Source organism: Thamnophis elegans, chromosome 5, assembly GCF_009769535.1.
Source record: "Thamnophis elegans isolate rThaEle1 chromosome 5, rThaEle1.pri, whole genome shotgun sequence".
Lineage (NCBI taxonomy): Eukaryota > Metazoa > Chordata > Lepidosauria > Squamata > Colubridae > Thamnophis > Thamnophis elegans.
The window spans coordinates 64,565,955-64,591,630 of record NC_045545.1 but is presented as its reverse complement, the minus strand read 5'-3'; the positions used below and the strand labels follow the sequence as shown (position 1 = coordinate 64,591,630).

At 38.7% G+C, this 25,676-nt stretch overlaps 1 protein-coding gene across 2 annotated transcripts; it reads right to left on the bottom strand.

Moving 5' to 3' along the window:
- Positions 1 to 78: 78 nt before the first annotated feature.
- Positions 79 to 25,676, bottom strand: KLHL12 (kelch like family member 12). 2 transcript variants are annotated; one of them, XM_032218896.1, is made up of 12 exons: positions 25,317 to 25,676; positions 24,579 to 24,816; positions 22,584 to 22,737; positions 17,236 to 17,453; positions 16,224 to 16,373; positions 14,076 to 14,190; positions 10,760 to 10,866; positions 9,587 to 9,782; positions 7,615 to 7,773; positions 5,805 to 5,903; positions 3,096 to 3,282; positions 79 to 1,790 (listed from the first exon to the last, which is right to left on the bottom strand). In XM_032218896.1, exons 2-12 carry the CDS (start codon positions 24,759 to 24,761, stop codon positions 1,664 to 1,666), a joined length of 1,695 nt encoding a protein of 564 aa, XP_032074787.1. In that variant the 5' UTR covers positions 24,762 to 24,816; positions 25,317 to 25,676; the 3' UTR covers positions 79 to 1,663. The 2 variants fall into 2 exon arrangements, with proteins under 2 accessions (XP_032074787.1, XP_032074788.1); XM_032218897.1 differs by having other exon boundaries at positions 25,456 to 25,676.

Here is a 25,676-nt window from a genome sequence, read left to right as displayed (position 1 = left end):
AAAATCAGTGACACCTAGAAACTAACACAGTACTTAATAAATAGTGCAAGTATAACCAACCTATATGGATATATCAAATATTTGAACCAGCCATCATTTTATTAGAAAATACATATGAAAGGAATCAAACACTAGTGTGATAGGTCAGGGTTTTTAAATCAATGTTATTTGAAAGTGCATAATTAGTCTATTGTACCCCCATTCCCAAAGCAAGAAGTCACCCACACACAAGAAAATAAATACATTCATCCCTTGGTTTCTGATTGGATAACACACACACACACACACACACACAAAGCCTCAGTAGTTTCATGGGAGAAAATGCCAAGGTCACACTGAAAGCCACAGCACATAATTGAGGGATGGAAGAGTATTATCCACAGGGTTGTATTTCAACCAGCAAAGTGACTTGTCTTCACATATCTAATACAAGCTGCATTATATATCAGGGGCATATTAAGGAAATAGGGAGCTGGGAATCTTACGTGCCACCATAGAGGAACGGCTTGAGCAAGTCAACAGTTCCGGCTCACTTTGGAGATGATTATTCAAAAATCCTTAGTGGATATGAAGGAGGTTAGCCTTTCTGGCTGAAAGCTTAAGAAATACAGAACAAAACTGAAATGCAAAATGTGTACTGACATTCATTCTGGACACATACACTGCAATCCCTTTATAGGCATCATATTTCAACCTTATTTGCAGTGCAACTTGAAGGTGACCACTGTAACTTTGGGAGTCTCTTATGATTTGAAGTGATAACTCGTGGTGCGTGGGCATATCCAGTCCCTAAAAAGTACCTTAGATAGAGATTTTCTTCAAAAGCATATTTATAAATAACTGCTGCACTCAAGATGCCAAGGACATCCTTCATTGTTCTGCTACTGGCAAGAGTTTGTAGCTTAGAAGGCAAATGTAAACATAAACCTGGTTGTTGCTTAAGCACTAGCACATATTTTTTTCTCTAGTGCTTATTGTTTCTAGTCTCTGGTTTTTAAAAAATATTTACAGATCTAGTGCTGCCTGCTTGCTTGCCTGTTGTTCTTCCCAACAGACATGACTGCATATCCCAGCAGGTAATTTTCCTCTATGTCTGCCACTTGCCCCACCTTATGTATTGCATATATGTCAAATTCGTATACCGACATACATAATCTTTCATTTTTATAGATCAATAGGTTCCTGGCTGCTTTCCAGGACATGGACAAGTTGGTGCAGAATCTGAAAAAAATATCCCCAAAAAGTTTGGTCTGCTCATATGATGTTCATCAGCATATTTGGTATATGAAAATATTCAGGAACAAACTGAACTTTGGATGTGGTCAAAGCTCAATGAGAGTATGTGCTGATGATTAGAGACAAACTGAGATGACCGACTTAATTTTAGATATTCAGCAGGCAAACATTCTTGCAGCTCTGGTGATTCATTTTTTACAGAGTTAGTCTACATAAGCATGCAGTTCATCCATTGTCAAGTCAAAGTGCATTGTGTCTGGGTTTTTCTTCAAACCAGAATCAGTAGATTTGTTGATAATTTGCAGCATAGTCCAGATATTAAAAGTGACTTAATTCACAGCTACAGGATCAATAATTCCAAGTCAGGCAATGCTTTTTCTGGTAATTGTTCCATGGAACTGTTTTCTCTCCCAAGCCTTTGCTAAAATCACTTCTCCCGTAGTACACAAACACCAGCATCACAACGCTGGGTTCCTAGTGATGTCACCACTTCCCAGTTGTCAATGATAGGATCATAGCATTCAATACTGCTCAGGAGTGAGTTTCCATCATACCTGTATACAATAGAGATTTACAGATGAAACCTTGCTGAGGTCCAGATTCTTGGAGTCAGAACTAGCAGAATACCTTTGTCAGAGGAAAATAAAGCTTTTCTAAGAGCTTTTTAAAGCTATTCAGAAATTAGCACAAGGCAAAGCTTGCTATACAGATAATCCTCGACTTGCAACAGTTCATTTAGTGACCACTCAAAGTTACATCACTGACCGTTTTTCACACTTACAACCGTTGCAGCATCCCTGTGATCAAAATTCAGACGCTTGGCAACTGGTTCATATTTATGACAGTTGCAATGTCCCGGGGTCATGTGATCTCCTTTTGCGACCCTCTGACAAGCAAAGTCAATGGGGAAGTCAGATTCACTTAACCGTGTTACTAGTTTAACAACTGCAGTGATTCACTTAACAACTGTGGCCACAAAGGTCGTAAAATGAGGCAAAACTCATTTAACAAATGTCTCACCTAGCAACATAAATTTTGGGCTCAATCATGATCGTAAGTCCAGGACTCTTATCTACTTTTACTCATACTATTGCTGTACAATAGGCCAATTTTCATTTTTATAAGAAATTTGGGATAAGGACAAGTGCATTTTATTAATATATATTCTGGCAATGCAATCAGAATGCACTGTCATCTAATATACTTCAGTAAGCTGTTGGTTCTGTCAACATGATATAGACATAAAACAGTCTTATTTTTAATCTTTTGGTTTCAAACTTACATCCGAATTCCCCCAAAATGGTCCTCTCCAGGGGTTTCACTTCAGGTGGAACCCTGTGATCTAAGTAACTTGGAGCAAGACATATACAAGCAAACTGCAGCAATGTGATTGACCTGTGATATAGCACAGCTACCATCTAAGCTTTAAAGGATTTGAATAGCAATAGCAATAGCAGTTAGACTTATAGAACCTTCATAGGGCTTTCAGCCCTCTCTAAGCGGTTTAGAGAGTCAGCATATCGCCCCCACAGTCTGGGTCCTCATTTCACCCACCTCGGAAGGATGGAAGGCTGAGTCAACCTTGAGCCGGTGAGATTAGAACCGCTGAACTGCAGATAACAGTCAGCTGAAGTGGCCTGCAGTACTGCACCCTAACCACTGCGCCACCTCGGCTCAGGATAACAGATCATGTATGCACACAGTATCTAATTATACCCAAAATTAACGATATCTGGAGAGATATAAAATATGTAGCCTGAATGGATGGAATATGTATTCCATAAAACAAAGCAAGTGTCAGGGGTACCTAGAACATTTAAGGTTCATAAATGTTAGTTCCATAAGCACCATCTAATTACCCAGCTATGGCATAAAGCCTTCCACGGAGCACTGTTGCCCCAACGTAACAACGAGGTGTTGTCATGCTTGTTACTGTTGTCCAAGAGTCTGTACGAATGTTATAAGCTTCCACAGAGGAGAGATGTGATGTTCCATCAAACCCTCCAACCACATAGATGTGGTCATTCAGCAAGGCTACTCCAGCTCCTGCAAAGAGAAGTAATGAAATATTATAGCAAAATAGATGGATTCCTTCTGTTAGACATTAGGTGATTATAGGAGACTGCATAGTCTGCTTTCCATAAGACATGCTAACTTCTATCCTTGTGCATAAAAGTCAACTAGGTGACTTTGCGGAAGTTATTCTCATAGCCTAACCCACCTCACAGGGTTGTTGTTGTGGGAAAAAAAGGAATCAGGAGTACAAAGTTTTGTTTGCTGCCCTGAGCTATATAATAAAAAGCAGAATAAAAATCTAGTAATAACTGCATATGCCTTCATTTTTAACAACTGTTTTTTATATTCATGATTACTACTGAAAGTTTAAATTAATGGTAAATTAATTTGTGATGAAGATGTTATGTTGTTTCAGGGCATCAAGGAAGTTTACATTTAAAATGTCTGTTAAACATAATAGAGTGAGAAACAATAAGTAGTAAAGGGTAAAGATTGCTCTAATATGATGATTTAGAGCAAATTTTGGAAAGAGCTGATCACTGGTAAGCTTGGCAAATGCCACCTCCATAGTTGAATGTATTTTTTAACATTTTCAGGAAGCCTGCCTGAGGAAAATATTTCTGCTCAACAGATACTATCTACTAAATGTGTCTGACAGGATTTCAGTAAAGTGCTGCATACATTTTACAGAAAGATGTTGACTTTTATTTTATTTCTTTCTCTTATTTAGATTTATTCTATCTAGAAAGCATTTAGATTTTATTCCATAATTCCCTAACCCAATCAGAAATCTTGGGGATGTGGACAAGGCTATGCGAGCTGTGAGTTCCTCCACCTGTATACTGGACCCGTGTCCCTCTTGGCTGACTGCCAACAGCAGAGAGGTGACACGAGGCTGGATCCAGGCGGTTGTTACCGCCTCTCTTCGGGAGGGACACCTCCCCACCGCGCTTAAGGCGGCGGTGGTGAGGCCCCTCCTGAAGAAACCGTCCTTGGATCCAGCAGTTCTTAACAACTATCGTCCAGTCTCCAACCTCCCCTTTGTGGGGAAGGTTGTTGAGAAGGTGGTGGCCTTACAGCTTCAGCGTACCTTGGAGGAAGCTAACTATCTTGACCCCTTCCAGTCTGGCTTCAGGCCCGGTTACAGCACTGAAACCGCTTTGGTCGCATTGACCGATGATCTCTGGAGAGCCAGAGATGGAGGCTACGCGTCCATCCTGGTTCTCCTCGACCTCTCAGCGGCTTTCGATACCATCGACCATGGTATCCTTCTGCGACGACTGCGGGAGGTGGGGGTGGGTGGCACTGTTTTACAGTGGTTCTCCTCCTACCTCTCGGACAGGTCGCAGTCGGTGTTGGTGGGGAGGGAGAGATCGTCCCCGAGGCCCCTAACCTATGGGGTGCCGCAGGGCTCGGTTCTGTCCCCCCTGCTATTTAACATATACATGAAACCGCTGGGCGAGATCATTCGGAGGCACGGGATTAAGTACCATCAATATGCGGACGATACGCAGTTGTATCTGTCCGCCCCGTGCCAACTCAATGAAGCGGTGGACGTGATGAACCGGGGCCTTGAGGCTGTTAAAGACTGGATGAGAGCTAACAAACTGGTACTCAACCCGGAAAAGACCGAGTGGCTGTTGTGTTTTCCTCCCAAAAATTTGGCTAACGTTCCATCAATCAGGCTGGGGGGGCAAAATTTATACCCCTCAGACAGGGTCCGCAACTTGGGAGTCCTCCTGGATCCACAGCTGAGTTTTGACCACCACTTGTCGGCTGTGACCAGGGGGGCATTTGCCCAGGTTCGCCTGGTGCGCCAGTTGCGGCCCTACCTGAACCGGGAGGCTCTCACAACAGTCACTCGAGCCCTTGTGATCTCTAGGCTGGAATACTGCAATGTGCTCTACATGGGGCTGCCCTTGAAGAGCATCCGGCGACTTCAGCTAGTTCAGAACGCGGCCGCGCGAGTGATCATGGGCGCACCACGGTTCGCCCATATAACACCAATCCTCCGTGAGCTGCGCTGGCTACCTGTTGATCGTCGGGTGCACTTCAAGGTCTTACTTACCACCTATAAAGCGCTCCATGGTAGTGGATCTGACTATTTGAGAAACCGCCTCCTGCCAATTACCTCCCTGCGTCCCATCAGATTGCACAGAGTAGGCCTCCTCCGAATTCCATCCGCCAGTCAGTGCCGACTGGCGACTACGCGGAGGAGAGCCTTCTCAGTTGCAGCTCCGACATTATGGAACAACCTCCCCGTGGAGATCCGTACCCTCACCACAGTCCAGGCCTTCCGCACAGCCCTCAAGACCTGGCTATCCCGTCAGGCCTGGGCATAGGATTACTCTCACCCCGCCCGAATGTTGAGTGAATGTTGTGTTTTTATGGATAATTTTCTTTTATTCACGATTCTTTTTCTTTTTAAGTCTTGTCTTGCACTCCCTTCCCCTCATTGTTGTAAGCCGCCCTGAGTCCCCTCAGGGAAAAGGGCGGCATATAAATCCTCAATAAAATCCTAAAAAAAAAAATCCTAAAATCAGAAATCTTACCTGAGCGTTTAGTAGCCATTGGAGTCACATTTGTCCAATGGCCTGTATGGGGATCATATCGCTCCACAGAATTTAAGATGTTTAGCCCATCATAACCACCTAAATGCATACACAAGAGAAAGTAAAATAAATGTCTGATTTATATTCAGACTTGGAATAAAGAAAACCCAGAAAAAACAAAAAAAGATCCAGGGCGCGGGGAGAGAAGGAAACACAGAATTGTAGTCACATTGATATGCAACAATATTATATAGAGATCCTAATGTACTCACCTATATTATTTGGATGCTGAAAAAAGAAATTCTACAAATATCAGTCCTAAACACAAAAGGGCCTTTACTCTGATATGATATCATCATGTTGAAGGCTGATATAGGAAGATTCCTTGCCTGGAGAGACAATGCCCCTTGATGCTGGAGGCACAGAACTACAGAGCATATGCCTCCCCAGTGGCACTAGTCTTATCTTACCACTATTAAATAAATATCCAAGGCACCCAAGACAATTTTATACCATCCTGTTGTTTTCAGATACCAACCCTTACAATATACAATGTTTTTGGTTCTGTGCAGCAGCATTCAAAATTCATTGGATGATTGCTTGCACTATAAACTAGATTTAAGAAGCACCTCGTCTACAATATTAACTTTGTAATTTGATATAGTTTCCCACCTATTAACTCTTTATATTCTCCTATATCCATTTAATGCTTCTATTCCTTATTTTAGAGTCTTGCTCTTTATATATACTTTTAGTTTTCAATTACATATCTTTTATAGCTAACAATCATACCCCACTTCTTTATACTGGTCTATGATTTGATTTACAAATGCCAGCCTAGGATAAATACTGTATAGTGAATAGTAGCAATAGCAGTTAGACTTATATACCGCTTCATAGGACTTTCAGCCCTCTCTAAGCGGTTTACAGAGTCAGCATATTGCCCCCAACAACAATCCGGGTCCTCATTTTACCCACCTCGGAAGGATGGAAGGCTGAGTCAACCCTGAGCCGGTGAGATTTGAACAGCCGAACTGCAGAACTGCAGTCAGCTGAAGTAGCCTGCAGTGCTGCATTTAACCACTGCGCCACTTCGGCGCATGTATAGTGTTATACTTTGTTGCCTGGACATTCTGGCAGCTGTAGTGCCAATTTACAGTATCTAGGCATACTTGTGGAAGAAAGGTTACTTTAGAAGACTTTAATGGTTTTCTTCATACATAAATTATCAGAATATATTAGCTTTAGTGTTCCAAAAAAGATGGAGAATCATTTTAATTTCATAAAACCCAATTCAACTAGACTTTAGTTTCTTACAATAAACTTCTTAGAACATCTCTTTTTTCTAGATGAAATTATGTTACAATGGTGATAAATTTTTAACTATACAATAGTTTAGAGCAGTTTTTTCTTCTACAGAGTGCCTTAGTACTCAACTGCTTTAAACTCATCATATTTGGTATTCAAAACATTTTGATGTGAAAAATTTGTCTCGGTACTTTTGTCCTGGAACCAATTAACAATGAGTACCAAGGTACCACCGTATCTCTTAAATGCACAAATATTAAAGAATTGATGCAATCTGACAATTCTTAAGCTCTATCTAGTAGTACTCCATTTACAGTTACAATTTTGAGATACTGGAATCTTGTACTAAAGGTATTCCAGGTAAAAATATTTTCATACTTGAAATATATACAATATATATATATATAACATAAAATCTGTGGATGGTAGATTTTGTTTGATGCTTGATGTTTGATGAACACTTTTAATACTAGGACATCCAAATAGGAGGGGGTTTACATACCAAGGCAGTAGATAATATTATTCGCCACAACCAATCCTGCACCTTCACGAGCTGTCTGCATATCTCCCAACATACTCCACTGATCAATATTTGGATCATATCTTTCCATACTGGTATGGCGTCTGCTTCCATCAAAACCTCCAGAAACATAGATCATATCTATAATATAACAAATAAGTCAGTTATTTCAAGAGAAAGGTTTTTCTTTATCACAATTTTTATATAATTTTCTTATTATATGTATTATAATTTTACTTTATTTCCAAAGCATCCCACAGTATTTTAAGTGAAATATATAAATTTATAAATAAACACAAGTACAAATGATAAACGCAAGTGTGAACTACCAAAGGGAGTAAATATTATATCAGGAATCTGTATTTTCCCTTGGCTTAGAAATCAAGCTAAAAAATGTCTCTGCCATATTAAGAATCATATGCAAAAGTAGTTGGGGCTGGGATAAATTTTGGAGTGTATAAACCCTAAGATTTCTGTCTCTGGAGGGGAAAAAATAGTAATGTTTGTGGGTTACTCTGTTCAAATCTCTGTATTAAACTAATTAACCCCCTAAATCAGGAAAACCAAATATTATATACACAAGTGATTGGTTCTCCTAATATCTTTAGGGTATACAAATTGAAAATTGCAGCAAAAGGCAAAAGGTATATTTAGGACATTTAAGATAAATAGACAAAGGTGTATGCATTTTGAAAATGATTTAAAAGAAAATGATAAAAAGACTCATATATGATAAAAGATACTGAACATGAAGATTTTGAAGTCAAACTTTCATTTATTTAATCTCTCATTCAAAATGAACTTAGACTTGCTCTTTTCATGTCTAACTGAATCCTTTAAAAAATTATGCTCCTCCAAACATATGGAAAACAGAGGAATCTATACAGACATTTTTCATCCCCCATTTCTGCCATGTATGTATTCTCTTGTGGGAGATTGTGTTATTACTTTGGTTAATTATTATTGTTGGTAATATTAATATCCAACTCCTACAAGAGAAGCTGCATAAGAACTCTATTTAGAGAAGCACAAGCATACTGCAGAAACCCTGAACAGCAGAAAAAGGAAACAGATCATCTATACAACATCTTCCACAAAATGAATATTCATGTAACTTCATCATAAAGTGCCTGATCGCTCAATCCAATATAGCACAACCAACTCAAGCCATAAAAAGGATAATTCCATACATCAAAAACATCTCAGAAAACACCAACAGTCTACTACAGCCACATAGAATCAACATAGAATATGTCAACTAAAGCCCTCCAAAACATCCTAAGTAAAGCAAAAGTTCCAGCAACCTCAGAAGAAAAAATGGGAGTCATCTACAGCATATAGTATAAAGACTGCAATAGCCAGTATGTAAGACTAGCAGTTAGAGGACATGATAAAAACTCTTTAATTTCACAACATGTGGACAGATTTAACCATAGTTTCAGCTGGGAAACTCTGACAATCCTAGAGAATTTCTGCAAATCTGGCACTCAGATAAATTGGCAATCAATAGATACATAGACATAAACAACATCTAGTACTGTGCAAAAGAAACAACAAGCCAAAAAGGAAAGAAAAATATCAAAACACTCCGCACCACTAATCAACAGCCGGATGAACATAGATTAACACCAGGATTAACATCAGCCCAACAATCAAGAAGTAAACAATACTCCAATTAAGGAACTTCCAAACAAGCTAACAGTGAACAGCCCAACCAAAGAACTATCAAGACCACTCCCATCAACACTGACAGGGCAAGCCACCAGAATATAAATTGAGAGCAAACCCCAACTCCTTACTAGCACTGATGATCTTACCTAGTTTGGATAATGAACAGTCTGCAAGAAAACAACCAAGCTCAAAGAGCACCAAAGACCCCTTCATTAATACTTATTTCCCACATGTAGATTTTTCTCCAAGAATAATCATTAGTTGGTTGTTTTTCAATACATACCTCCTAGAGATGTGGCCCCTGCTAGACCCCGTCGAACATTCATTGGCGCCACAGAGTACCAAATGCTATCTTCATCAGATGTATAATCTAAGCATTCCACAGAACTCAGACGTGAACGACCATCATAGCCACCTATTACATATATCCGGTCATGCAAGGAAACTGTAGCAACATAGCGTCTTTTGCGGCTGATGCTCTATGTAAGTTAAAAGAAAGAAAACAATCAAATTTTTGTATCTAAAAAGAAATTGGCACTAGCAATTTTCTAGTGCTAGAATGCAAGATCAGGGAGAAAGAATGTAAATTGTATCAACCTGGACTAATGTAACAGGGTTTATTTGTAGGTGTCCAGTTCATCTGCAACAATAGTACTCAATTTCCCATGTTTGCCTCTTCAAAATGCAACACAATTGTGTTTTTCTCAGCATAAGATAAACCTGGTCCCTATGGACCGCATTGAATTCTGGAGAATTTTAATTCAGAGAGAAGACATGTCTTACAAAAAAACAGGAAAATGTCTTCTATGTACTTTGAAAATATAAGAAAGTGATATTTCATTTGGAATATTCTTAAATCTTGATTTAGCAATCTTATATACAATATGGTTTTCTCAGTAATCCCTAAATTGTTCTGGAAGCAAATTTTAGAAATGTGAGAAGGTGGTTTGCTTAACAGTGTCATTCCATTAACAAATACTGAGATGACAGCTAACAATGGTTTGAGCTTGAATCATTCTTGTCTGCATCCATCTGTATTACAATCCATTCACACAGTAGACTATTACTGTGTTACTTCCCTGAGGAGTATAGACAGGAAGCGACAGTTATCTTCTACTGTTCACAAATAGGGTGTTCCAATTTTATACCCATTCTTACATGGAGATTTCTAAAAAACTCATAAAGGTCTCCCTCTGACCAATTTTTAACCTATTCAAATACTACTGGTGGAAATCAACTAGAGAAAAAATGTTGTGAAATTAGAAGCATTGGGCAAAGAAAAAATTATTTACCTGATGCTCCTTTGCACTAAACTTCATCATGCCAAACAAATTTTGCTTTTTTTAAAAAGAATGCTCTAGGAATCTTACAATGCCCCACAGTGGACACCTAATATTTCATGTATGTAAACAGCATGGTGTTGTTTTAAACATATATGATGCAGATAATTACATACTGGTAGGAAGCTCCATTCTTGTGTTTTGGGGTCATATTTCTCCACCACATCAATGGGAGACTGTTGACTTCCAAAACCCCCAATTACTAAGAGAACTTCATTGGCACCTAAATGAAAGAGACCACCATAACGTTACACATCAGTAAACTTTACAAATAAAAATGGCATAAAAATAAACTTTTAAATAAACTGAAAGCCAGTGTGATATACTACCACAGCAACTGGACTAGAATTGGGAAGATTTAGGATTTCCCTTAGGCACGAAACCTTTTGGATGAACTTGGACTACTCACTTACTCTTATCTGTAATCAAGGCCAGGGAAAAGCAAGCTGAAAAATCACCCTCACTGTTGAATTATACACTGAAAGTTTTGTATGCAAGCTATGTTACAGCAGTATGAAACAAGTGAACACTGCAACCAAGCAGGATAAATGCAAAGAAAATAACATTCTACATAAAGAAGTACAAATTCTCTACCATATTCAATTCTTTTTTTCCTGAAGGAAATAAGATCCTGGCATAGAAACCAGGAAACTGAGAGTTCTAGTCCCACTTTAGTCATGAAAAGTAGCTGGGTGACCTTAGACTAGTCCCCTATTTGTGACTGTTATTGTGGAGAAAACAGGAGGAGGAAGGAGTATTATATATGAGTTATTTATAAAAATAAAAGGTGGGACAAAACATCTAAAATTAAAATATGTAGCATAAAGTTATCAGAGTATTTTATACTAGGGCTGTTCAGCACTTTAGCTGAGTAAATAATCACGTAATAACAATCTGCAACTGCTTAAAGGTTTCTAGGATATATACATGATTGCTTTTTGCAGCTGCTATGCAGTTCTGGGAAAAGGAACAGCTCAGCTGCTTTTATTTTGTATAATTTTTTGAATTACCAAAGTTAAAATACAAACTAAGAAAAAAAAACCCAAAGCAAAACAAAGCAAAACTAAACAAGAAAAGGAAAAAGAGTACATAAAAAACACACACATAAATTGTCTCCCCTAGTTGAATACTGATAAATGTATTTCAACAATAGTAGATTCCCTCCCCCACGCCTTGTAAAATAGGTCCACAATTTATAAACTTCTCTGACTCTGTTTACCCAACTAATTTGACCTGCTATCTGTCTACTAAAATAACAATAAACCCAAGAGCAAGAGCAAAGTTAAACTTCAAAGGCCTCTGTTAACTGGGAACAGCTGCTTTACAGATTTGCCAACTGAGACAGGCAGTCCTCAGGTTATGATGGCAAGTGGGACCAGAATTTCTGTTGCTAAGCAATATGGTTGTCAGATGACCGGACTGCTTAGCAACAGCAATTCTCGCAGTTCTGGTTGCAATCTTAACCCAAAAATAAGTTGTACAAGAAACTGCATAGACTTGTTTGATGGCAGCTTTATTATTTTTAGTAGTTATTTACTACAGATTGATTTTATGATTTTATCTGATATGCTGTAAGCTGTCTGGAATCAGAAGGCAGCATATAAACATTAGCAAGCAAAAAATAATCAACACATACCCCTAAACATTTAAGAACTATGTAGTTGAGTAATGAACTACCTTTATATTAACATTGAAATCTCCTCCTGTCTTCTTAAAAATCTTCACCATGAAAGCTTTACTACTTCACTGAACAATTTTGTTCAGATTTTCCACTCCTCCCCTTACTTTCTGCTTGAAAGCTATACTCTATGGAATTGTTAAGCATATTAATCCCTGTTATAACAAATATAATTAAACACTAGAATATAGCAATGCATTTCATTTATATGTTCAATAGATAATAACGTATTAACAATAATGTATTTTAAATGTTAATAGCTGATTTTTCCCTTCTTTAATATCAATATCAACAAAAATCAAGGTATCATTGAATACAGAGTTGAAAGGCAATTCAACTGCCATGCTTGTTCATGAAACAAATTATCCTTCTCTTTCTTTTCAAAAACTATCCTAATTATTCTTGCTAACATGAGCCACATAATTGTGAGTCATTTTCTGACAATCTGACTTTTTATTCTGCAGCTATGCATTTGCTTCCTACCTATGTTCTATACTTGCTTTTGGTGAGCTCATTCTATTGTATTCAGTTAATTGTTTCAATTTTGAGGCCACATTATATTTCAGTAATAACCACTGTAATTTATTCCAGGTAGTATACCAAATAGATATTTCATTAACAGTTCTTAGATCTGCAGTATGGGACCCAACCCCATGTCTGCAATCCATTGCCAGGCCACAGCCCATTGGGAACTGGGCAGCAGAAGTGGTGGGTGCGTGGGAATGAGCTCACAGTTGCATTTATAAAAGCAGTATGTGTGCAGGAAACCACCCACTCTCTCCCCTGCCAGAAAGGTTGAGGACCGCTGATCTACAGCACCTAAAATTAGGCAAGGCTAATCATCTATCCATCCATTTGAACTAGACAGACACAGCATACTGATGACTAAGCACAAAAGCCTCACGTATCATTTTTCTTCAAACATCTGTGTTTTGGGCTTGAAGGTACATGGTGATTTCACCCTATGAAGGTTTATAAATTAAATACATTATGCTTAAAACATTGCTTTCCCTATATTTTAATTACTAACAAATTATTTAGATTATGTTTTGCATTTATTTTTATGGAGCAAACCGGAATTGTCCTGTTTGAAACTCAAATTATTTCAACAAGTGATCTCTTCAAAACTTTAACTATTTCAGCATTTTGAAACATGGAAACATAAAATATTTCTGATTATATATATTTTATAATTATTTAATTTGTATCCTGCCTTTATTCTTACAAATAACTCAACATAGCAAACATATCCAGCACATTCCTCCAATTTTCCTCACAACAACAACAAAGTGAGGTGGGTTGAGCTAAGAGTGGTCCAAAGTCAACTAGAAGGCTTTCATGGGTAAGGTGGGACTTCACTCATGGTCTCCTGCTTTCTAGTCTGGTGCTTTTACCACTAGACCAAACTGACTCTCAAAAGAGGTTAATTACTTGTTTTCAATAATTATTTAATTCACTTGAATCAGAAGAATACAATTCTACACTTTGAGAGTAGCAGTTTTTTTTTATTCAAACACAGAACATCTAATTTTGCTTAGCATTTTTCATTCATATAAGACACATACAGTAGCTCTGAATTATATATATATATGTAATATATATATTACTTATCAAGCCCAGTATCTTTTGCAGCAGTGTTAACATTATGAATCTGTTAAGCCTAAACCTGGCAATTGACAAAAGACAATAAACACAAGAATGGAACATGATATTTCCTTCTTCTTAAATGTTGATTTAAATCTTTTGCCACTTACCTAGACGTGCTCGGGTTCTGGGGCCCTGCATTTGGCTCCGGAGTTCAGGTCTTAAATGAAACTTTTTAGCTTCATCTACAAGGTCTCTGCACTGTAAACTACATCGGATAAAAGGCTGGGGAATTATAATAAGATTATATAATTTTTACAATATATACAGGTTTGTAATATCACAGAGATACACTTCCTTATGAAAACAACAAAAAAAGAACATTTGTATTTATATTAAAAAATATTTTTAAAAGGACTAATTAGACATATACAAATTTGTGTTGCGGTAGCAGAAGAAACCCATTCTAAAGCTAAACAATTATGCTACTATAAAATTGCTGAGTTTTAGACTATTTCTTTTACACTAATGAACCATCTGTACCACAAGTATTAATGCTGATCAAACCACTTGGGTGAAAGACATCTTTGAAGGACAGATGCAGTACCAAAAACATAAGGTAAAGTCACGTTTACTCTCAGTGTATTTAAGAGAAGCCCTGATTTGTTACTGTTTGATCTGCTTTCAGTTCACTTGAAAAATGATATAGCAAAATTGGAAAAAAAGCAATCAAAATATCTGAGAAACTGCAATAGCTTTCCCAAAGAAATGGTATCTGAGGTTTCTTCAATATGGAGCCAAGGCAAGTAATCCCTGACCAATATAAATTGCACATGGTATGAAAAACATGGAGAGAAAGCCTCCCTCTCCCCTCAGTGTTAGAACATAGTAGCATCCATTGAAACCTGAACCGATAAAAATATGCTAAATTCAGGAATCCATGGGGGAGGGGATGCCTAACAAAATATGCATTCTGGTGTAAATTTAATTCCTTTTGTATGTACATGCTATGCTGTAATATAAATACAAAATTCATAAAATGCAAGGGAATTCCTGGAAGCTTGGTATTCAGACAAATGAGCCATCAACAGACACAGAGATAAACATTTACACACCATTCAGAAAAAGACAACAAAAAAGCTAAGAAGGAAATAAAACACCAGAACACATCTTTTCCACCAGCAGGGGTTTACACCACTTTCTAGCATCGATGATGTTACTTAAATTGGGTAATGAAATGTCTTCAAACAACTAAGCTCAGATAGCACCAAGGACTCTCCAGATACTAAAAGGCAGTTTGAAGTTTCTCTATTTTGGCACGTGAACAGGAATGAATGCTTATTAATTGCAGAATTTGCTGGAAACAGATATGTTGATTATTATTGTGATAAACAATTTAAAAAGGCACCAGTCACATTCATGGAAAAGTGACCCTCCCTTTTGTTGGATCCAATTCCATAAATGTATTGCAGAGAAGCAGGGAAGCACAAATGCAGAACCTGCCTGTGTTTCATTAAAACCGAAGAGTCTTCTTCCTGTCAACCATCTGATCTGCAAAGGCATGTAGCTGCTTTAGTAAGTTGCAGGTCAGATGTACGTGTGCTCTGAAGCACTTTTTGGAATGGAATCTGAAGCAATGCACTGCACAGTCTTAGATTCTACTACTCCAATTAGCTCTTTTTATTTTAAGAATCATAGACAACATACCGTGCTTTAAATACCAGCTGCTATGAAGCAACAGTGGAAGAAGAGTATTCGCCCTTCTCTCCATAATTGTGACTACCCTAAATATATCAAAATTGACTGATATTCATATTATTAGATGAACTACAGGCCTGATCCTACATGGTTCATCTTATATTCTTATATGTGGTGAACTGACTTCAGATTTTTTAAATGGACACCCAGAGACTGATTTTTTATTAGTCTGAAGGGGCCTTTGCAAATGTGTTGATTTGTATTCACTGCAGGTGAATTTAAAATCATGAATATTCCTTTCAGTGCTGAAACAAATGCCTTATATCTGCTAAGTTAACACTGACATTCCTCAATGAACAATGAAAAGGAGAAAATATCCCAAAGTGAATAAATGTTGTAGTGCAATAGTGATATTACTAATAATGGATACTCTCAGACATAGTATTACTATAATGGACGTCTTCCCTAACTATGATCATAATATTAAACTGCAGTTCTCTAGACAAATTTAATTAATTAGACATACTTTGAACTGTAATAACATTTGGAAAAGCACAACTTGCCCACCATAACTGTATTAACCATTTCTAAAAGATGAGTAATAAAGAACCTGGACCAACCTCAGTATCTATCACATCGGTGATATAGCGTGGGGTTAGAAGTGGCATGCGCACGTATTGCAAAAGCTCTGGTAAAGAGGCTTCCCGTTCCTTTTTTGAGTGCTTCACCCAATTAATAACTGCTTCAAAGACAGGCTCTTCAGAAGCAACCTGTAAGAAAAGAAGCAAAATTCCTCAGACTTTTGCAAAAAGAGTTGGCTATGATTCAAGATAGCCCCCTGGCAGCCCAAACAGAGGTTGCATTTGTACTGTGGGAAAACTGCTTAGCAAATTATGATTGCTAGAAAAAACTCAATCATATATTACAAGTATCTGTCTACCAACAAAAATCTGTAGCTTTGTCTTATGACTGTCACAAATAAAAAGGGTGAACATGTGACATGTAATTCCAACATTATATGATTAAAGGTAGAGGACTCAGTTCCTAATATAATCATTGGATTTAAGGCTTTTTCTGGGGGGGTTTTTTGGTCCTCTCTAAAGGGAGGGCAGTTCTTGTTGGCAGCCCCAGAAGAAATAATAAAAATAGTTTCACAAATGTTCATTTTTTAAAAACACTGAAGCATTCAAATAGGACTTTTAGCCAGTTTGCCCTGATGATTAAGGCATGAAGCTAGAAACCAGGAGATTGCAAGTTCTACTCCTATCTTAGGCATGAAGGCTGGTTGGGTGAAATTGGGTTGGGGAAAATAGGAGAAGGAAGGAATATTAAGTACGTTCACCACTTTGAGTTATATATAAAAATAATAAAGGAGATAAAAATAAATAAAAAACAAGAGCCTCCGATGTTTCCCATTAGACAAATACATTAACATGAAAAGGAAAGAACGGCGAGTGTGCAAACAACCTTATCACACTGCATTGAAAAAGCTGCTTAAATGTATTTTATATTCTCAAAGTAATACAAAAATCCTGTTTATACAGCTCGACAAATACATGATTGACAAATGCATTCATCACGTTAGAATTAAATATTATTTGCCTTAAATTGCAGTAACGGATGAGTTCCTACCTGAATTTCATCGCACTTTATGAGTTTTTCCACTTCTTCTTGACTGAGGAGGATAAACTCTTCATGTTGTACTACATCTGGAAAATGCTTCTGACTAAAAACCTCTGCTGCCAGCATTAAATCAACACAATTATGCGTTTCAGCAAAATCACGAATACCCAAACAATTAGAAGGATCCAACTGGCTTTCCAGAAATTCACAGCAAGCCTGCTTTACTCCTACAAGAAAATAAAATAATGGTTGACACTTTTGACTGGTTAAATCATAATTCTGAAAAATTACCAGGAAATCAAATTTAAATTAAAAGTGAAATGGTACAATATTTATTTCTATTGAACAGCAACATAGACAAGTGTAATGTTATATTGGGTTTCAAGTGTGGTCAAGAAAATTTATATCTTTACAAGTTGATGTTGCTTTTTTACAAAAGATACATCTAAAGGAAATGATTAATCTTTGCTTAGAGTGTCAGCCTTTGCTTCGCTTACTTGCTATCGGCTGCCATAGAAACGGGGAGGGTGGGGGCATGTTTTTGGGATGGGAATAAAAGGTACTGGAGGTGATATGCCAAAGGGAGTTTTCTTCTCACCATTTTCTGCGTATACTGATGGTCGATGTTTGGACCTGGTCAAGGCCAACCGTCCTGCATACCAACATGATGATGCTGTCTGGAGATGCAACCCACATGACACCTTAGGGAGTTGCAGATTGGATACTGGAATGGGGGTCGTTAGAGGGAGGGGGTTGGGTAATCGTTTGATATGCAGCCGTCCAAGCCCCTCCAAGGGGGGAGGGGTCCCCCGCAGACGCCGAATGCCAAAAGTTCCTCCCCTTGGCGTGAAATTTGGAGGACACCCCAAAGAGCTGGGATTTTTCCTGGTCCAGGTTACATGCAACAGTATGAGGAGGATTTCTCTAACAAGGAAGCCAAGGTGAGAGCTGTTACCATGGCATTGGAGAACAAAATGGCAGCGTGTATGGTCACTTTGCATAATGATGACTCCCTCCATGCTGAGGAATTACAATGTGTTTATGGCCACCCTGAGGAAGCACTTTGATGACCCTCTAGCCGAGCATCAGGTGAGAACTAGTAAGAGAAGTCTCTTACTCAGGGAAGAAATCCAGTGGCTGAGTACATCCAAGAATTTTGTGAGTTGTCTGTACATATGCGGGAGTGGTCAGAGGAAGCTTTAAGGGACAGTTTTATGAATGGTCTGAACGAAAATATATACCAGAGCTGTGTGAATAGAGGGACCCCACACAACCTGCAATGCTGGTATGAGATGGCAGCAGATGTTGAAATCAACCTAGCCAGGAATAAATACCGGGGAAGCGGTGATAAAGGCAAAAATCCCCCTCCCACCCACCCCCAAAGGAGCTCCGAAGGAAGGAAAGGGATGGCCTGCAAGCGAGTCCCGATCTACTGCTTGTTTCCGATGCGGGAAGGAGGGGCACTGAGCAGCGAGCTGCTACTCAAAAATTGGCCCCAAACCCACCGTTGCTGGAGAGAAGAAACCAGACAGATAGACAGCGAAATGAAAGGAGACCGCCTTGAAAGGGGTGGAAGCTGTTGAGCATTTCCCTCCCAGCCAGGAGGAGGAAGAACCCTCCTTTCCTTCAGAAGAAAGTGAAACTGACTCTGATGACGACCACTTGGTAAGTCCCCGATCGGGGCCCAGGACCATTCTAGTAGAAGCTAAAGTGCCCTCTACTGGAGCCCAAGGGAAAAGGCTGGCCCTCTTAGATTCTGGATGCACCCATTATGTAATTAGCTCAGAAATGGTGGAGAAAATGGGGTTAAGACTGAGGACTTTGAAAGTATCAATTGCCTTTTGCGAATTAGACGGGTCGGTGGCTGGAGGAGCCCCTGCTCATTTTGTAACGGAACCAATAGAAATGTGGATGGGGGATCACCAAGAAACCTTGAGTTTCATCGTTGCGCCTGGGATGGATCAGCCCCTCATACTGGGATTACCCTGGCTATGGAAATGGAACCCATACATGAACTGGAGGAAAGGGTGGTTACGCATCCGTTCTGCTAAACCCCCAGAGGAGAAGGGGAGGATCTCCCACATAGCCAAGACTGAACTAAACCTAGCTGCAGCAGCGCAAGAAAAAAGTTAAGGGGGAAGAAAAAATCCCCAAAGACCTCCTCAGGGAGGTTTTCAGTGAAAGGGCTTCTGATAAACTACCCCCCACCGCGCTATGGACTGCAGCATTGAGATCCTCCCAGGGGAAAAACTCCCTAAGCCTCAAATTTACTCAATGACCCCATGTGAAATGGAGGAATTACGGAAGTTCATCGACAAAAACTTAAAAAGGGGGTTTATACAACCGGCTAGACCATGAGTAAGCACCTGTATTGTTCAGAGAAAAGAAAGATGGCTCTTTTCGTTTGTGCGTTAACTATAAAAATCTTAATGCCATTTGCATGGAAAACATGTACCTCCTGCCACTCATGAAGGATATGTTAGCCCAGTTGGGCAAAGGGAAAGTTTTCACAAAATTGGACCTAAGGGAAGCCTACTACAAGGTCAGAATCAAAGAGGGAGATGAGTGGAAAACTGCTTTCAACTGCCCTTTAGGATGTTTCCAGTTTAGAGTACTTCCATTTGGACTGCAGGGGGCACCAGCAGTTTTTGTGCAATTAATAAATGAACTTTTGCATGAGCACCTGTATAAGGGCATGTTAGTCTACCTTGATGACATCCTTATCCACGTGGAAACACATGAGGAACACGTGACTTTGGTGCGCTTGGTCCTCAAAAAACTCCGGGCCACTGAACTTTATGGCAAATTGTCTAAATGTGAATTTCACCAGGAGAAGATTGATTATTTGGGATACCGTCCTCCCACCAGGGTATCGAAATGGACCCGGCAAAAGTCCAGGCCATCAATGAGTGGGCAGCTCCTTGCACCCACAAGCAACTACAAAGTTTTTTGGGATTTGCAAATTTCTATCACCAATTTATCCCCTCGTTTGCTAGCATCGCACTGCCAATTACAAATCTCCTAAAATCAAAGGGGGAAGTTAAACCTAATCCACGTAAGCCTCTGAACTGGACTATGGAATGTCATGCAGCTTTCGAGAAATTAAAGTGACTTTTCGCAGCAGAGCCTGTTTTGAAACACCCAGACATGGATGCACCATTCATGGTTCAGGCTGATGCCAGTGACATGGCAGTGGGGGGGGGGGCAGTATTACTCCAAACAAAGGCAGAGGGGAAATTACAACCTTACAGAAACTGAAAGGAGATGGGCCATATGGGAGAAGGAAGCTTTCGCTGTCAGATGGGCCTTGATGACCTGGCGACATTTCCTGGAGGGAGCGAAACGCCCTTTTGAAGTATGGACTGGTCATAAAAACTTGGAAGCATTGAAGACCCCATGTAAGCTCTCACCTAAACAAGTACGCTGGGCACAGCATTTCAACCATTTCAACTTTACCCTCAAATACATCCTGGGAGGGAAGAACTTTATAGCTGATGCCTTGTCCAGGCTTCCCCAGTACAATAGTTCCAGGCCTACTGTGGTTCATCCAGTCAACCAAGCTAAGAATCTGGCTGCCCCAATGGTTAATAGGAGCCAGGGCTCAGTAAACTTGGATGTGACCACTGACTTGATGGACAAACTTAAGGAAGGTCTTGGGTCCGATAACTGGTTCAAAACATATTTTGATGAATGAAAGATGGACTTGCTTGAGTAGAAGCTAAATTGTATGTTCCTGCCAGCCTGAAACCTGTTATTCTTCAACGGACCCATGATTCGAGAATAGCGGGCCATTTTGGATTTGTAAAAACTCTGCATTTGATTAAAAGGCAATTTTGATGGCTTTCCTTGAAAAAAGACATTGAGTCCTACATAGCCAATTGTCCCATCTGTGTGGCCACGAAAAGACCACCAGGGAAGCCCCGAGGTCTCCTTCAAAGTGTTGCCTGCCCTGGGGCCCCATGGAAGGAGATATCAATGGATTTTATTGTCGAGTTGCAGAAAGATTTGGAAATACCGTTATTTGGGTAATCACCGATCTGTTCTCCAAGCAGGTCCATTTTGTGCCTTGTTCCAAAATCCCATCAGTGAAGTTGTTGGCTAAATTGTTTATTTTACCTATATATAGGTTGCATGGAGTGCCTGAATGCATTATTTCAGACGGGGGGGGGGGGGGGTTTCCAATTCACTTCCCACTTTTGGAAAGAGTTCCTGAAATTGATTGGCTCCGCCAAGGGACTAAGCTCCGCCCACAATCCACAGACTAATGGGGCTTGTGAATGGGCTAACTCAGTTCTGGAGCAGTACCTTCGGTGTTTTATCAATTATCAACAGTATAATTGGGCTGAACTTTTACGTGGAGGTGGCGTACTATAATTGGGTGCACAGCAGTACAGGAATGACCCCTTTTAAAGTTGTGTTTGGTTAGGACTTTGTGCTGATTCCTGAATTGCCTCAAGAAAAACCGCAAACTTTATCCTTATCCAAATAGAGTAATCAACTTCGGCAGTTTTGGCCCATGACCCGCAAAGCTTTAGACGTGGCTCACTAAGCTCACAAAAAACAGGTGGATAAAAAAAGGGCCAAGCCAAAAGAGTACAAAGTTGGTGATAGGGTGTTTTTGTACACCAAGTTTCTGCAGACTACCCAGAAATCGAAGAAGCTGGGCCCGAAATATGTGGGTCCATTTCCCATTGTGAAAATCATAAATCCTGTATCAGTAAAATTGGAGTGAATTCCACAAACAATGGAGTTGGGAGTTTTCTTTCTTGGTTACTGAAGGAGGCAGCCCTGACATTGAGACTGGGTTGAAGCGGTGTTTTTATTATTTCAATCAGAGTAAAACTAGTGGCCATTATGAGTCATAAATACTTCTTTTTATAAATTCAATAAGCTGTATTTGACATAAATGTTACTTAATTCCAGCTTATAAAACTACTGATATAAGTATGGTTATGATCAATATTTATAGTCTGAATTTAGACTCCGCTGCCATATTTTTTGACATTTTAAACACTTTTAGAATGAAAAATCACATATTGATTGTACTAGTACACATCATCAATTATTTGAAAACTATTAAATGGCCATTCAAAATATTCAGCATTCAGAATTAAGCAAATGGAGAAGCTGGAACTTTCAGAATCAGTCATAAATACCACTCATTTAGTGCTATTGCAACTTTGAGAAGTTGCTGAATGAATGGTCGGTAAGCAAGATCTATATGTTATTTTAATACATCTTTAATTTACTAACTTCAGTATATTTGTAAAGTTCTGTTCATTTTTGTACATTGAAGGCATCTGGACAATGCAACTAATCCTTGATTCCTGCTTTATACAATTTGTTTCTGGCATTACCTTTCAGCTGAAGTAGACAGGCTGCAGGGAGTAACTCCTGAACATTTTCTACTGTCACATGGACAGTCTCTGTATATACAAAATCCAGCAGTATTTCCATAGTTGAGGCTGTTAGCCCTTGGATATCCACATAGGGTTTATCTTTCTCTGAAAGCTACAAATTACAAGTAAAGTATGTTTAATTACAAGGATTTGTATTAATGATCTTTACTGGGTTATGGAAACTAATTTGGAAAATATAAGTATGGGTAAGAGGAAATAAGCATTTATTCAAACTTTACATGTACTATAAAAATAATTATCATTAAAAGTGCACCCTTGAAAGACTATAACAAAGACACAAATATCTTAGTGCTTTTTCCCAGGAGCTTAAGCTATTTCATTCACCATACCAACTTCTCTTTTATATATACATTACAACAAAATCTTCCTTCTGTAAAAAAAAGTTACTAGTCTACAAAATATAATTTATTGAAATAAAATATATTTATTGTTGGTATCCGTACTATTTCTGGTCTAGATAAATAGCATTCATAGTTTTGTTTCAGGTCACCTACAGACACATTTGGAAATACTAATTCACTAAGTGTTAATTTACAAGCATGAATTTACAACAAATACAATTTCAAGCAGTATAACATTCCTGGAGAAATAATATATAGTATCAAACATTTTGCTTTTTAGAAAATAATTTAACTTTTATTCATTTCAATCTTTTTTTAATAGTACTTCAACAGACCTTTGTCTTACATGTTTAGAATATATAAAGGTAAAGGTTTTCCTCTCACATATGTGCTAGTCGTTCCTGACTTTAGGGGTCATCTCCGTTTCAAAGCTGAAAAGCCAGCACTGTCCAAAGACATCTCCGTGGTCATGTGGCTGGCATGACTAAACGTTGAAGGCGCACGGAATGCTACCTTCCCACCAAAGGTGGTTCCTATTTTTTCTACTTGCATTTTTACATGCTTTCGAACTGCTAGGTTGGCAGAAGCTGGGTCAAGTAACGGGAACTCACTCTGTTATGCGGCACTAGGGATTCGAACTGCCGAACTGCCAACCTTTCTCATCGACAAGGTCAGCGTCTTAGCCATTGAGCCACTGTGTCCCTTAACTAAAATATAACCATAGTATAACATAAATACTTTTTTAAATTATTTGCTTATAGATTTCAAATATATGTTAGAATTGTGGTTACCAAAGCATCACATAAGAGTGTAAGTTAAAGATCTTCTAATTCAAATGTATTGCCATCAAATACTCACATATTATTTGATTATATATGTTATACTATACATACAAAAAAGTATATAAAATGTGAAAGGGGAAAGATATTATGAAAAAACAAGATACAAACTATTGAAATTCTCAAATACCCTAAAAGACTTATTCTTTATAACCCTATAGGAGAAAAGCCACTAAAGAAGATACATCGTTGTGCAAAACCCATGAAGTTGGCCTTCTAATTTATGCTCAAACGAAATGCGCCCAAGGTTTAATATTGAACTTCATATTAACCTTTATACAAGTTGAAATATGCCCAAATATATATATAATTAAATTGTAGGAAGAAGAAACATAGTTACCTATTCATTACATTGTTATGTTGTCAATTGTTATGATTATTACACTGTAACAATTCAAAGTTACTGGGCAACATTCAACTCTAAAAAATATGACTAAGATAATGTTCGAGTTATATATTTTTGTTGCCGATTTTAACCTCTGTATAAGAATACCCACACCCACAGCCTACAGACATGTACATTTGTTTAAAAGCAAATCCCATTGCCTTACTTTCAGATTATACACAGAACTGCAGCTGTACAATACAATTCTATGCACATGTACTGGGTAAATCTCAAAGAATGCAATGAGTATTATTTCCAGGAAGGTTTATACTTAAATTGCAGTGATATTTTTAAGTGTTAAGTCTCTGGCACACGTTACTCACATGGAAAAAAATACCCCAAAATGTTTGATGTTTATCTTACCTACCTCACTTGTGAACATAGCACAGAAGTAGTCACTGCAAGCAGCTAATACAATACGATGAGCTGGAAAGTCTTTTTGTTCCACACGCAGGGTCACATCACATAGTGTGTTACTCTTTCGCAAAGAGTTCATCGCATTAAGAATGGACTTGGCATGTGAATTAGTCATTATATCTTTAGGAGCCATAGTCTTAGCCCAGCCAACAAGAGTGTTGAGAAGACAGATTCAGAGTATGAATAACCTGTGAAGAAAAGTTTTTTTTAAAGTGTGGACAGCTACAAGTCCGTTAACAAAGTACTACAAATGTGTACTGAGTTTGCTTTGTTTTACTCTAAAAGAAAGGTTGGGTATTTTATACACTTCAAATTTGGTAGTCTATTTTTCATTTTCAAGATTGCAACCTTCAACATACACTTGAAAGTACTTCAGCAAATATGCCTTCCTAGAGCATAAGCTTTACTTGACGTTTTGTAAATGAAAAACAAAGCCATATCCGCATTATAAATATAAACTTTTCCGGCTAATACAACAAGAAGAAATTCATTCACAATTGAAGCTTCCACTTGAGCTCCTGCTGGAGAACACCAGGGACATTCCAGCTTGGATACAAATACAAAGACCCAAATTAAGGAAAGGATGCTTCTGTCCCAACCCAACCATCTTTATGTCAACCGACAGATTTAGCCACCGGTGCAAATAATTTTGCCAATACGGATCTCACTACCCACCGGAAGACAATACCTTTATTCTCCAACCTGGAAACGCTGCGATATAATTGTATATTCATATATAACTACGGAGAGGGAAGGACGCCTTCCGCAAACCCTAATTAGCACCGATTTTTGTAGAAAGAGACTGCAAGCCAGGGCAGAGGATTCACCTGCTCCGTTTCTGATGCTTTTACTTATCTGCAGAGCCCTGCCGGGGACCGGTGAGCTCTTTTAAGCCATAGCAGTCAAAACAGGAGCCCTCTTCTACTGAGCCGAGCAGGGAAAAGAACCTCCGGCGAAACATCTCTCTCTCTCTCTCTCTCTCTCCTACCCAAATTCACCACCATAACATTTTCATGAGGGGAAAAACTCCCACTTCCTCAGCCTCACA

Bases quoted from the DNA above. Each gene is read 5' to 3' on its own strand.
- KLHL12 (XM_032218896.1), bottom strand. From the start codon at position 24,761: ATGGCTCCTAAAGATATAATGACTAATTCACATGCCAAGTCCATTCTT. The intron at 17,454-22,583 runs GTAATGCCAGAA...ATTTTCTTGTAG, and splicing joins CTGTCTACTTCAGCTGAAAG to GAGTAAAGCAGGCTTGCTGT. The intron at 5,904-7,614 runs GTATGTAAACCC...GTATGCATTTAG, and splicing joins TAATATTATCTACTGCCTTG to GTGGTTATGATGGGCTAAAC.